General features: G+C 48.4%; 2 protein-coding genes across 5 annotated transcripts in view; one reads left to right on the top strand and one right to left on the bottom strand.

The window, feature by feature from the left end:
- The window catches only part of si:dkey-178k16.1 (band 4.1-like protein 1), a 34,690-nt gene extending 21,903 nt beyond the window's left edge, over positions 1-12,787 (top strand). For 3 of the 4 annotated variants that reach the window (XM_053850634.1, XM_053850633.1, XM_053850635.1), the window contains 15 exons: positions 478-575; positions 2,023-2,198; positions 3,197-3,414; positions 3,653-3,691; positions 4,629-4,658; positions 4,764-4,916; positions 5,548-6,333; positions 7,435-7,485; positions 8,210-8,620; positions 9,175-9,369; positions 9,432-9,491; positions 9,566-9,646; positions 9,714-9,794; positions 11,293-11,409; positions 11,493-12,787. In XM_053850634.1, the coding sequence (XP_053706609.1) occupies positions 478-575; positions 2,023-2,198; positions 3,197-3,414; positions 3,653-3,691; positions 4,629-4,658; positions 4,764-4,916; positions 5,548-6,333; positions 7,435-7,485; positions 8,210-8,620; positions 9,175-9,369; positions 9,432-9,491; positions 9,566-9,646; positions 9,714-9,794; positions 11,293-11,409; positions 11,493-11,498 (2,502 nt within the window). In that variant the 3' untranslated portion in view covers positions 11,499-12,787. The remainder of the gene's footprint in view (positions 1-477; positions 576-2,022; positions 2,199-3,196; positions 3,415-3,652; positions 3,692-4,628; positions 4,659-4,763; positions 4,917-5,547; positions 6,334-7,434; positions 7,486-8,209; positions 8,621-9,174; positions 9,370-9,431; positions 9,492-9,565; positions 9,647-9,713; positions 9,795-11,292; positions 11,410-11,492) is intronic. The other variant, XM_053850636.1, reaches the window with a different exon arrangement.
- The window catches only part of cntn3a.1 (contactin 3a, tandem duplicate 1), an 81,597-nt gene continuing 79,219 nt past the window's right edge, over positions 10,677-13,054 (bottom strand). The window contains exons 25-27 of the transcript XR_008413036.1: positions 12,974-13,040; positions 12,597-12,749; positions 10,677-12,521 (exon numbers count right to left, since the gene is read on the bottom strand). The gene's annotated coding sequence lies outside the window, so the exon portion shown is untranslated. The remainder of the gene's footprint in view (positions 12,522-12,596; positions 12,750-12,973; positions 13,041-13,054) is intronic.

The raw sequence follows: 13,054 nt of genomic DNA, 5'->3' as shown, positions 1-13,054 counted from the left end.
AAACGCCCAATGAGCCCATCATGAGGATGAAATCTTTCATCAATGTGTTTTTCTTCCTCCGCGCGATGCAATTCCGCCCACTAAAACGATTATAATGTGCCTCTTTCCTCCCGCTTCTCCTTCAGGCTGTGTTTCTTACTGACACTGACGTCTTCATCGCAGAAGCCTGGGTCATTCTAGTCTTTTGTTCTGCTGATTCACTCTGTTTCAACTGGCCTGTCAATTTGTGTTGAAGCTTTGTCCGCCGCAAGTGTCACGGCGAGCATTTGTAGCGAAGCGCGGTCCCTCAGAGGAGCCCGAGACGTGGCTCAGATGCTGAGCATTCTAGAAATAAGGGTTACTGAATCCAACAAAGGACAAAATTAGCTGAGTTTTCTTGGAAAAAAAAGTTCATTGACGCATGCTGTGGGAGTGTATTGAGTGTGTTCCTTCACCTCTCCCTCACTCGCCCCTTCACTTCCCCCCTCACCTCACCAGTACGAACAGTTTGAAAGCACCATTGGCTTCAAGCTGCCCAACCACCGGGCCTCGAAGCGGCTGTGGAAGGTTTGCATTGAGCACCACACCTTCTTCAGGTAGGACCTCCCTCGCTGCACCGTCTTCACTCTTCTCAACTCTTCTCCCCGTTCTTGCATGTCAACTAACCACGACTTGTACTTTCTACTTTCTTACTTCTATACTGTGTTCACTATTGCTGCTCTTGGTACTGCTATGTGGTATTGCTACTACACCACCCCCTCCGTATTTCAACCTCTTGTGGTACTAAAATAAAGCTCCACATACTGTATGAATTATTGATCCAAAATAAATATTTGACCGTATTTTTTAAACTATTTCTGCACTTCTATATTCACTATTGAAGCACCATGAAATTGTGCTAACCAGCACCACCTGCTGACCTTGGCAAGTTAGGACATTGTTTCATGAACTTTCAGCACTAGTTTGACTGAGCAAAAATATTCCTGCTGCAAAACGTATATTAAGAAGTGCTGCTACATCCTTTAGAACAGCGCCCCCTGTGAGCACTGTCTAGGTTGCTTCTCCTGTGTGATGGGTTGATGAGGCTTCATGACACAGTATTGAGGGGGAGATCAAGTTTCATGAAACAGGATTTGGAAGAACTAATTCAATGAAAGCTCACGTGAATTCTAAACCAAGACCGCCATCTAGTGGCGTCTGAGCACTAGGTCTCATGTTGCCACTATACAAGTGCTTTTGTTGCCACTAATACCGCTGCTGTATCTTCTCGAACATCTACTACCTCAATACGACAAACGCCATTGTTGCCCTGACGTTACTTCAAATTCCAAACCAAATATTTAGAAAGGTTGCAACTGACTGCATGTACTGCAGTCAGAGAAGTTTAGCACAACTAAAGGGCACCTAATCCTCCTACTGCAACTACTGCCTCTGCTCCAGTTACTGTAGCCTCTTTTGCCCTGAAAATACTGCCTTTTTTACTGCAATTTGTAGTACTACTGCAAAAATAAATTGGCTAGTGTATTGATCCCACATCTGCTCTTAGCACTTCTTCATCGCCATGATATCAGTTTGTTCCATAAGCATTTATTTTATCAACAAGGCCCTTGTTGCTGGAAACATTTGAAACTAATTTGGCCCAAAAACAAAAGTAGATGATGATGGTGAGGAGCGTCGCTCAGATCAGTGCACCGGGACGAACATGAGTCCCAATTAGCTGCTGCTAACTGTATGATTAATAGAAACATGGACGCATGGATTCATTCATTTCTGCCTGATTTATTTCAATTTAACGCACCGCTGGGGATATTGATGTCATTTGTCAGCAGGAAAAATGACACCAGCTTCATTCATGGTCCGTTTTATTTTGTGACACCAATATGAAGATGTGAACTTCCCACTCCTTGTGTATTTTTGGGGTTAAGATTTCACCAAAGGGTGATGACACAGAGGACGTGATCCTCGAGTCTGTTTCTGCCAAAGGTTAACCAGCTTCTTGGTCCCACTCTGTCTAAAGTGCATTCTGCTCCTCCACTCCGGCAGGTTGGTTTCTCCAGAGCCTCCCCCCAAGGGCTTCCTGGTGATCGGTTCCAAGTTCCGCTACAGTGGGCGGACGCAGGCCCAGACCAGACAGGCCAGTGCTCTGATCGACAGGCCGGCCCCGCTGTTTGATCGCTCCGTCAGCAAGCGCTACCTCTTTCCACGAAGCATCGACGGAGGTGAGGACGCCAGCGAGCGTGACTTTGCCACTTGCAGTTTAGTTACTGCAGCTTATGAACCTCTCCTCTGAGAAATACTTTTCTTGAACACAAGTTGTGAGTGACTGTAACGGGTCAGGGATTATAATGCTACTCCTGTATTCCCAGATCTCACAGTACAACTTTGCCCATCTAGAAAACCAAGTTCAGAATATTCCTGCTGACTAACCTGCACTACTGTTGCTGTAGTTTACAACTGAAACAGTACAACTGCATCTCCTCAAGCTCTAAAACATGTGACTCAACAACCCCAAGTATTAGAACTAGTAATGATACAGCTACTTGTGATTTGAAAGTGATGCCAATGAATGTTTGTACTGCTACTGGAGTACCTCATCTTGTGACAATTTATAACTGCAGTATGTTTCCACTGTCATTTCTACTAATACTCCACAAACTAATCACAGGCTGCACTGATACTTGTGTACTTCAGCTAATGCCTGGTAATTCTTCAACTGGGCCTCTCAAAAACAGAGAGGATATTATTGATATGTTTTGTGCTACCATCTGTACTGTTTTTCCAAATAGTACTGCCAGTACAGCTACGGCTGGTGTACTACTACTAACTTGTACCACTGTTATCTCTGCCATTGCTACCACTCAGGGTTGATGGAGTTTCGTGGAACAGTGTTCTGATTTCAAGAGGCCACAGTCTGCTGTAAAATTGGACAACTAATTCAATGAAACCTCAGATCATTTCTAAACCAAGAGCGACATCTAGTGGCCTCAGAAAACAACTAATAACATAACTGGTCTTGCTTCAAGTGTTACTTCGTAGTAGTACCATATGTACTAATACTTCAAGTGACTTATAGGCCCAAGTCAAGTTGTGCTGCTTGTTAGAGAAAGTAAATGACAAAAAAGTTTCTTGTACGTGAAAGTACTAGTGAAGAAAATGGCTAAACCGCGCCACGACTGGTAAAGTCTGAATCCAACTCTCCCTCCGCTGTTTGAATCAGCGTCCACACTGGGCGACAGCACCGACCAGCTGTCTCAGCGGAGCTCCAGTGAGCGGACACAGTTCATGTCCAGGGAGGACCTGGACCAGGAGGGCAGCCTGGATCTGGATCACAGCCACTGCCAGGACCAGGAACAAGACCAGTTCACTGACCAGGAGCTGGAGATGCCGGAGGACGGCTGCAACATGTCGACGCCAAACAAGACGTTGGAGATCAAGGTAGGGGACGAGGGTGGAGGCGCTGATGGATCTTGGCTTTTGTCAAGGTCTCGTGAAGTCCAATCGACTGGACCGCTAACCTTCATGATATTAACTGAAGCTCATCTCTCCTGTTTTAATTTGCTTTGTAATCTTCCTGCTGCTTCCTCCTCCCTTCCTTCTAACCTCTAACCTGAACCCCTCTGTCGTTTCTTTTGATCTAACTCCTCGCTTGAACCTCCGACGTCTCGCGCTGCAGGGCGAGGAGGCAGACTCGCGTCTAGACTCAAAAGCAGAGGTATTTTAGCCAGCAGCACTCGTCTGTCTGTGGTTTGGTGGCGGGTGGAGGTCTGTGTTTGCACGTCCGTCTCTGCAAGGGAATGCTCCATATTTGGTCGTGATGTCAGCGAAGGTGCATGCTTCATGACAAACTGAAACTCAAAACACGCCCCCGGAAGCACTGGAGCAGCTGTCGATTCCGAGATCACTGCAGTAGACGTCAGACTTGATGATATTTAAATTGACAAAAACCAGTATACCTTTTGAAGAATTCAGATTTTTACCCTGGGAAATTCAAAATGGAGGCAGTTTTTCATGTATGAGTCAAAGTATAGAGCTGGAATAAACAACAATAAAATCAAATTTCAAATCAAATAAAATCTGGATGCCCAAAAGCACTAAACTTGTCGAATTATTGACATATAGATCATGTATTTTCTTAAATGTAATCATTAAAAATGAAGCCAATGACAAATAGAGATGATAATAATTCATAATAATAAAAATAATGGGATGAAGTGGTTGGACTTGGAGCCCATCCACGGCGGGACAGAAGAATCCCAGCCACTTGCCTTCAGTCATGCATGAAAACCTGTTGGTGTAAGGACAAAATGTTCCAAGTCAAAGAGGTAATTTGCTGCCTATTATCCATGTAGCGTTTCCCAAAAGAGCAATTCATGTCTGGACCTGGCGCCCAGGGGTATTAGGATTTTCACATGAACATTGTTAACTCCTGAGCTAAATTATTCCTTGGCTTCAATTGAAAAGCGTTTCCTGAAGCAGAACGCTAAGGGTTTTAAAACTCTAATTCCGCTCGTGTCTGTCTGCCCGCCCGCCTGCTTTCCTCTCTCACCTTCAGCACTTTAATTCCTTTTCTCTTTGACCTTTCTGCCTGGCTGAAAAAAAAATCCCTTCATTCATTGTTGTTTCACCTCGGCCGTCTAAATCTGGACCAGGATCTGACCCCTCCGCGGCCCAAACAAGAGGTACTTTCTGCTCTTGGCATGCGTCTCCTGCCGAGACGGTCGAGAGAAGGTCCAGCCCAGGAGACGTTGACTGTCCCTTTTTTCTGCTCTTTTCACTGTGTTCAGCAATTCCTGGACAAGCCGGACGATGTCCTGCAGAAGCACCAGGCCAGCATCAATGAGCTGAAACGTGCCCTCAAGCAGCCCAACAGCAAAACCCAGAGAGACAAGCGGGTTTCCTCTGCGACTCCTCCGAGCGGAACCCCGGAGCGGAAAGCGGTAAGACTCTGGATTGCAGTTTTTTGTGTATTTGGCTGTGTTCAAGGGTGTTTTACTAGCGGCGACAGCTGGTGTGTTTTCCAAAGCTCTTGTGTGTCGTTGAGTCTCTGAGATGAAGTTAGGGCTGTCAATAGATTAATCTTCTTTAATCGCACAGCTGAGTTAACCCACGATTAATCGCAAATTAATCGCACTCATCTGTTACAAGGGTAACTTGAAGTAAGATTTTAGACTTTTTACAGAGTGAGTGATTTGCGATTAATCGTGAGTTAACTGTGCTTTAGCGTGATTAAACAAGATTAAAAATGTCGTTCTATTGACATCCAGAGCTGAGATGATGATAATGACCTTTCACAGTTTGTCACCCGAGGCCCTGGCGAGCTGGGCCCATCTGCACTGTAGCAGCTAAGCCTAACCTGAAGTGGAGGCCACATGGTGCCACCAGTGTGCCTTGCTGGTTCTCTGTGTTTTTCAAAGTCACTCTTCAGCACTGCAGGCAGACAGATGCCTATGTTCTGCTTCACTAGCGCACCCGTCGGCGGGTGTCTGACATGAGTTTCCCAAAGTTGTTGGCTAGTTGGCGGGTTTGTGTAGCTAGGCTAATGCTACTGTTTACTCTATGTCAACATAGGCCACTGCTGACGCCAAATTGATTGAAGGAGCGCTGGATACATTGTTGCTTGAGGAGCAGAATGCACGCCTCTGTTTGGAAGCTCAAACGTGTCCGACAGCAACCGGAAGAGGAGCAGGAGGTGATGTGGTCGCGACCCGCAAACATCAGGGTTCTGTTTTAGGCCATTCAGTCTATGAGAACGGGTTTGAGTCCCCGAGTGACGCACGGAGAGACTGTGAGAGCCACGGACAGACAGACTGGGTGCATCTGTCCAACGGTAAGGCAGAGAGGACGGCGCCGGACACCCGGACCCCAGAGTCGTGGAAAGCCCGAGACTTGTGTCCTGCGGCGTCAAAAGACACACGCTCAGAAGTCACCAGAATAGTTCCCCTGAAGCCGCAGAGATCCAAGAAATCTTTGAACAAAGAGGGTAAAGACGCCACGATCCCCGAGCGGCAGTCTGATCCCTGCGACTTTGCAGCAGCCGGTTACGAACAGATGAAGAAATCCTGTGAGGCTCGGAGGAGTTTAGATGGGAACGCGGCGCTACAAGCCACGGTGGGCGTGCCCAACAATCTCAGCGAAGCTTCCATCCCGTCCCTCCAGCAACAGCAGGAGCTCAGAGATTCCACAGGACAGCGGGCGCCGGGGCATTTTCCCCACAACTCTCTGCCGAAATGTCCCAAAGCTCCACCTCGATCCCTCCCCCTGACAACGCAGTGGACCCGAGACAAGCAAAGCAAGGTGGACGTCAGTCACATCCACCACAGGATCCCCGAACCAGACGCCAAACGGAAGCAAGCGGTAAAGCACCTGCTCCCTAAATCCTGTTTGTCAGTCATGGGACAGTCCAACATTGCACGACGAGACATCATGCACATCTTGTTTTTAACCATTTAAAAACAAATGTACACTCACACATACTTCAGATCTCATGTGGCTGTGAATGAGAAAGCAAAAGTTCCTGCGCATCGCATCATTGACCAACCTAATTCCATGGCCCAGTGAGCTTTTTGCTTTCCCTCGTTCCCTTCAGCAAAGCTTGACATCTGCTTGGCCATTTTCCGAACCCTCTGGGCCTTTTCGGCAAAGGTCCTTGAAGTTAGCGTCTGGTCTCTCTTTCCTCGAAACAGCCATCGGGGGTGGGCTTCTATCACGCGGGGGCCCGGGAACTTTCCTGCATTTCCACCTGTGTTTTTGGGCTCAAAATGGCAGCGAAGGGTCCTTCAGCCAAATGTGCTGGTTTTGGCATCTCTGCAGTTGCAGACGCTGCGGAGATGCCAAACCCTCTCAGGCATTTCAGCTGTGCGGAGTGTGAGCCCGTCTTGTGTGAGCGGGCTTGAGTTTTGGTTCCGACCATGCACTACACGACTGAAGCTGGGATCAGTGACCATTGAAACATCTGGTCTGTATCCCGAGCAAATACCAGGCACAAATGAAGCCACTTGTAGTGGAACGCAGAAAGAAGAGAGAAGAAATTGGGCATCTCTCGCTGCTCTGTTGGCATTGACAAGATCCAACGTCGTTTCAGTGCCTCCCAACCCGTGAAGTCGTGAAGCGTGTGGAAGGCCTGGGAATGATACTCTTCAGTGCATGCACTTCTCCGTATTTCAATGGCTGACTGTGATTTCTTTCCTCGGGGAGTCTGACCTGGGCGCTAAGTGATGGATGACTGAGGTCTTTTCATTTGGAAAGGATAATGACTGACACCCACAGCGGAGGCGGGCGGCATGAACGCATCGAGCGGGAGCTTAAATGTGAAGAGGAATCATTGTTATCATGCGTGGGTGGTCTGGTGTGTCTGACTTCCCTCAAGGCTGCCGGGTGGACAGATCATAACTGATGTGTGTGATTTGCTGAGACCATGAGGCTGGCATTAACGGTTGTTCTGTGTTTGTGTCACAGGACACGCCCCCCACTCCTGCGATCCACGAGGAGCACCACAGTGAAGCCTCAGTGAGTCTCCAGTCCATTTGTTGTCGTGTTTCCTACTGTTCTGCACACTAGGAATATATACTTTAAATATGTTTCTAAAGTCCTTATGAGGTAAAGATCCTTTACCCCCATTAATGCAGCCCAAATGTGGGCGGAGCAAGACTTAAAAGTACGTATTTTCCATCTTTCATTACAAATTAAATTGTTGATGTAGCTCAATGTAGTTGTTTTTAAAAGCATGAAGATCTAAAGTATCATGTACAGAGGGTATTCCCCCCCCCCCCCCCCCCCCGTTTCATGTGTCAACCTTCTTCTTCTTCCAAAGTTCTTCATGTTAAATGAATTTACGCTCAGTATTTCTTGTCCCTAAAAATACATGAATGAAATAGTGAGAAAATGCCTCAGAATTAACCACGTTATTATCCATACTTTGGTTACAAACGTTTTTACGCTTAAAAAGATCTTCCGGTGTTTAGGATCCATTTTAGCAGCCACATTTAAGTGAATGTGAGACTCTTGTCTTGGGGTCTGACAACTGCTCGCAACAGTCACTGTGTAGAATGGATCATTGCCTACACCTGCTCCAGTGGCCCAAAAGTCAAGCCAGAGCTTGCAGTACCTGGAGGCCTAGAGGGTAAATGTCCTGCTAAAGTGGATGGGTAACATGATCATGGACCTACAGTACTACTGTGATGGAAGCTGATGTGTATCACAACCTTGTAAACAGATGACATGCGTTCTGTTGAAGGAGCCGTGGGAGAAACGTTTAGGCTCCGTCTCTGAAGACGACCAGGACCATGAGATCCTGTACCTGAAGGAGACCCACCTGGGCATCGAGCGTAAATGCTCCAGCATCACAGTGAGCTCCACGTCCAGCCTGGAGGCCGAGGTGGACTTCACCGTCCTCACCGACCTGCACACCGGCATGGAGGAGTTCTCCCGCGGGATGTCAGAGCTGGGCGAGCGAGATCTGTCCCCAGACCGCGGCCTCTGCATGGGAATTGACTTCCTCCAGCAACAGCCAGCGCCTGCCTCTGAAACACCCCCACCTCTGGTAGCGGCCCCTCCATCCCGAGGCGTCACCGGCAACAGCCCTCCGACCAGAAACATTCCACCTGAAGAAGTCCGGCCTGAGGTCAAGCGTCCGGATGCTCAGGTAGGCAATGTTTTCTTCTACGCCGACACCCTGCTGTCTGCTATTTTTAGCAGCAGCAGCAGCTAAAAATAGCCACCCAGACGTGTTTGAAATTGAGGTCAGTCGAACACCAGCCTCCCAAAAGCTTGAAGTTTGCCTGAGGCAATCCAAGATGGCGCTCAAGATGTTGACAAGGCAGGAGTGTACTTTTCCTTTGCTGTATCTGAAGTAGCTGTAAAGAAGTTGTCGCAGAGATGTAAGAACACGAGGTCTACTCATCTTTTTTTATAGGAGAACTGAACCTCCAGATTAACAGTGAAGCCCCAGGAACAGTATAGCAATATATATATATATATATAAAATGTATGTATATATATATATATGTATATGTATATATATATATATATATATATGGCTAATGTGCTGCTGGCACATTTAACAATAAGTCGTCTTAATATGGTCACCTAAAGTAAACAAGAGAAGCAGCAATGTCATGATAGTGGAGGCGGCTGAAAGGTGTCACGGTGGACGTTGGTTGGCTCCATGTCAGGTGAAAGCAGAGTCTGTCCCTGCAGCCCATCGTGCCCAAGAAGCCGAAGCGCTCCGTGCCTGTGTCCTCATCGGTGGACAGAGGAGAGCACAAAGAGGGCAGCCGCATCTCCACTCAGGATGTCATCATCACGCCCGCCGTGAGGAAGACGGACGTCCGGACGGAGACTCAGCCCAACGGGTCGGAGGTCACCACCACCATCGTGGAGTTCACGGATCAGGTCAGCAGCAATGCTGAATGAGTGAAGTTGCACTTTACTGACGCCAACTTGGACTGTTTCAGGATCACGGCATCATGAGTCGGAGCGAAGTGTCTTTCTCTACACGCCAGAGCGTCTCTCCAGTAAGTAGCTGCACGTCCTGACCACCAGGTGCATGATGTGGTGAGGCTGATCCTCCAACTGTGCTTCTCTGCAGGTGCACATGGCCAGGGAGTCCTCTGGGTCTCCCATTCTTGTCACGGAAAACGTTACCTCTGCAACCACACATGTATCCAAGGTGAGCATGGGGCCATGAGTGAACTGGGCTCTGTGAGCTGGACCTCACAACAGGTGTGTGTTTGCAGACTGTGAAAGGGGGCTACTCAGAGACCAGGATTGAGAAGAGGATCATCATCACAGGGGACGACGACGTGGACCAGGAGCAGGTGAGAACAGCCAGCCTTTTCTCGGAGACCTTGAGCAGTGTTTAGTCAGGAGGGTGGAGGGTATGGAGAGCAGGTGTGATGCCTGAAGTGGACGTTTGTCGACCCAGCCCTGATGCTATGGTGTTGTTCGGTCATGACTATACTGGTGCTGTGAAGATGTGCAACTGTTGGACAGGAGTGTAGGACAGTCAGTGCTTCAGCAGAGCTGTGGTGTGGTGGACTGAGCCTGCTGGTGACAGTTACTCAGTCCAGCCTTTTAGTCTTCTGTCACTTGTGCGTTGACTGGAGGAGTGTGAAACAGACATTAGACCCAGTCGTGCTGATATTATGGTCTGAGTGCAGTGTAGAATCAGTTTGTGTCACTCACCAGCCTGCGTCATCCCTGGTCACCTGACCCCTGTTGGGACGATGTAGGTATGTTTGGTGGAGACTTGAATCGTCTTATCCAGAACAATGTTGAGAAGCTAGAGTCTTGTTGTAGTTGAGTGTAGTATGGTCTCTCCGATGTGTGGCGGGAGAGTGTGAGTCAGCAGAGGCTTCAAGGTGTTGATGTGGACTTTGGTAGTGCTGTGTGCCTAAGTTCCTCCAGTGTTGACCCTGACAATAGTGAAAGTAACTGCAGGACACCTGTTGTACTGTAAGCCACTGCTGTGGAGAGTTGAAAGGACGAGGTTCATGGACAACAAGGTTACAGAGTCTTTTATTTGATGGAGTCCTGGCATGTTATGTGGTGCGGAAAGGCAACTAAGGGTTTTGCATCAGGGGTCACCAAAGTGTTCCAGAGAGGGCCACAGTCGGTGCAGGTTTTTGTTCCAACCAACAAGCTCACACAGTTTAACCAACCAGGTCATCTGTCGTCAGCTGCTGCTAGTCTCAGCTGACACCTGATTGGTCAAACTGTGTGAGCTTGTTGGTTGGGACAAAAACCCGCACCGACTGCGGCCCTCTCTGGAACACTTTGGTGACCCCTGGTTTACATTATGGCAACCACTGCAGGTAACTGGTGAACTCCCACACTTCTGATGAGCTGGTTCCATCCTGGAAGAGAAGTTCAACAGTTACCTGCTCTGGTTGCCATATTGCAACCCCTGGTCGTGTGGTGACCTACATGGGGTGACAGTAGAGGAGAGAGGAGCCATGAGAGCGATATGGTGGAGGGTGTGAAACTGTTCCAGAGCTCCATGTGCTTTAGTCTAGAAGTGTTTGGAAGAGGTTCTTCAGTGTGACCTGAGCTGGGGACAGTCTTGCCAGAGCAACTTTGCCTGTGTGCTGCTCCTCACATGGTGAACCTATGAGACAGAAGGTTAGTGGCAGACATCTAGGTAGAGAAAACTCTCTGGGGATACTGTCCCCCGACATGTGTGACTCCACCGCCCTCCACCAAGGTCATGTGACTCCACGCTACTACACTGTAATTACCATCTCAGTCCAGGAACAGATGAAGCAACCTCCAGTGTAATGACACATGCACATCTCCACCCTCTGCCTCTCCCTCCAGGCTCTGGCCATAGCCATTCAGGAAGCCCGGCAGCAGCACCCAGACATGCTGGTGACCAAGGCTGTCGTTGTCAGGGAAACAGAATCATCGTCCGAAGAGCGACGAGGTGCATCCCAGGTACATGGCTCAGAGCTACACCTCTCTCTCAGCAGCCTTCCACTCATGTAGAGGACCTGACCGCATCTGCTCTTCCTCCACAGTCCTGACTCTCCAAAGCAACAGTGACCCCCGCTGGACTGGAGGAAGATTTGGAACGCCACGCAGCAAGAGCTCCCACACCCCTGGACAGAGGGACTGGCTCAGACTCAAGGACTCCTCTCTGATCTGCTTTGTTTGGAACTGCACTTGTGATTTGATTTGTTATGGAAGCGCTCTCCACAAACCAGCTGGAGAAGCGCCTCCAAACACCAACCTCCTGTACAACATCTCAAACACTCGGTTTAACTAACTCCTTAATATGACGACTCAGTAGCACCACCATCTCACAAAAACTGGAAATGACACACAACTAAAGGAAACTGGAACAAAAGCTTTTAGCCTCTAGTCAGAAACACAAGTGACTCCTTGGAAATGAATGTCATATAGAATAAAGATCTGCCTGTGGTGAAGACACAACGACAGTTTGTCATCGCAAAGTCCACAAGAGCACAGCACCAACTGAACCTAAACTCTCATACATTTCAACAGTCGCACACTTGGTTACAGCACCTCATGCAAAGCTGCATACGTGTCCAAAGAATGACACACCTCCATTTACGCTGTAACACAAACGCAACTGTCGACAAGCTTCAGTACCTTCTCAGAGCCGGATGGCCTCACTTCCTGATCAATGTGAGCCAAGAACTGCGACTACCATTCTTTCACTGCTTCTCAAACACAACATTGAAACATGAGAAGCCTGTGCACTGAACAAAAGTTAGTGTGAAGTTAAGCTTTAAGCCTTGAAAGTACAATGTATCTAATGTCTGGTAACCTGAACAACAAACCAGAAGGCCTTCTTTTTACTTGCTTCCCTCACACAGAACTCAAGCCACACTTCCTGGTGTTAGAAAGAGAGGGCCACTGACTCACTGTTCCAACCGAGCTCAGCCAGAACGACGCCACATACCTTCCACTTCCTTGGCTGACCGGAGCGACGCTGGTTGCCTGGGTGCATTTCCAACAAGAATCCCAATAGAGGCTAGACTTTACATGTTTGTGGTGACATGTGCCGTTTCTTATTTCAGTTCCTAATGGGTGACAAGAAAGTCTTGTACTGTTTGGTAGCTAGTGAAATTGTTAGTGAAATGGACTGCAGGGAGCACCTGTGCAAGCGCTTGCGCTGCTCATCCAAGGTCACGTCTGCTCGTGACGCGCGGCCCCGGACCACTCCCTCTTCCTGCGCGGCCTCCAGCTGCTGCCCCCTGTTGCTGTGTCTTTGCTGTACATTGTACTTGCTTTCTTCTGAAGTGAATAAACTGGAAAGAGATGCCTCCTCTGTCAGCCTGTTAGTTCACTTCATCACTAAGCTACGCATCATCTCTCCAGCCACTAGGTGCCCCCCATGCAGACCCCAGTCCATTGCTGAAACACCAGTGTGATGTACCCAAAACAACTCAAAGATACACTGCAAAAAGTCTAAGACGCGATATTTCCCGACTACATGAGCTCAAAACTACAAGGTGATTTTCGATGCACTTACCCAGCGTCACCACGATTCACCTCTGTGTCAGGTCATCGCTGCGGCGGTTCGGGGGTCAAAACGGGACCTAAACAACACCAG

Source organism: Synchiropus splendidus, chromosome 18 (genome assembly GCF_027744825.2).
Source record: "Synchiropus splendidus isolate RoL2022-P1 chromosome 18, RoL_Sspl_1.0, whole genome shotgun sequence".
NCBI classification, from domain to species: domain Eukaryota; kingdom Metazoa; phylum Chordata; class Actinopteri; order Syngnathiformes; family Callionymidae; genus Synchiropus; species Synchiropus splendidus.
This window is presented reverse-complemented; position numbering and strand designations above follow the sequence as displayed.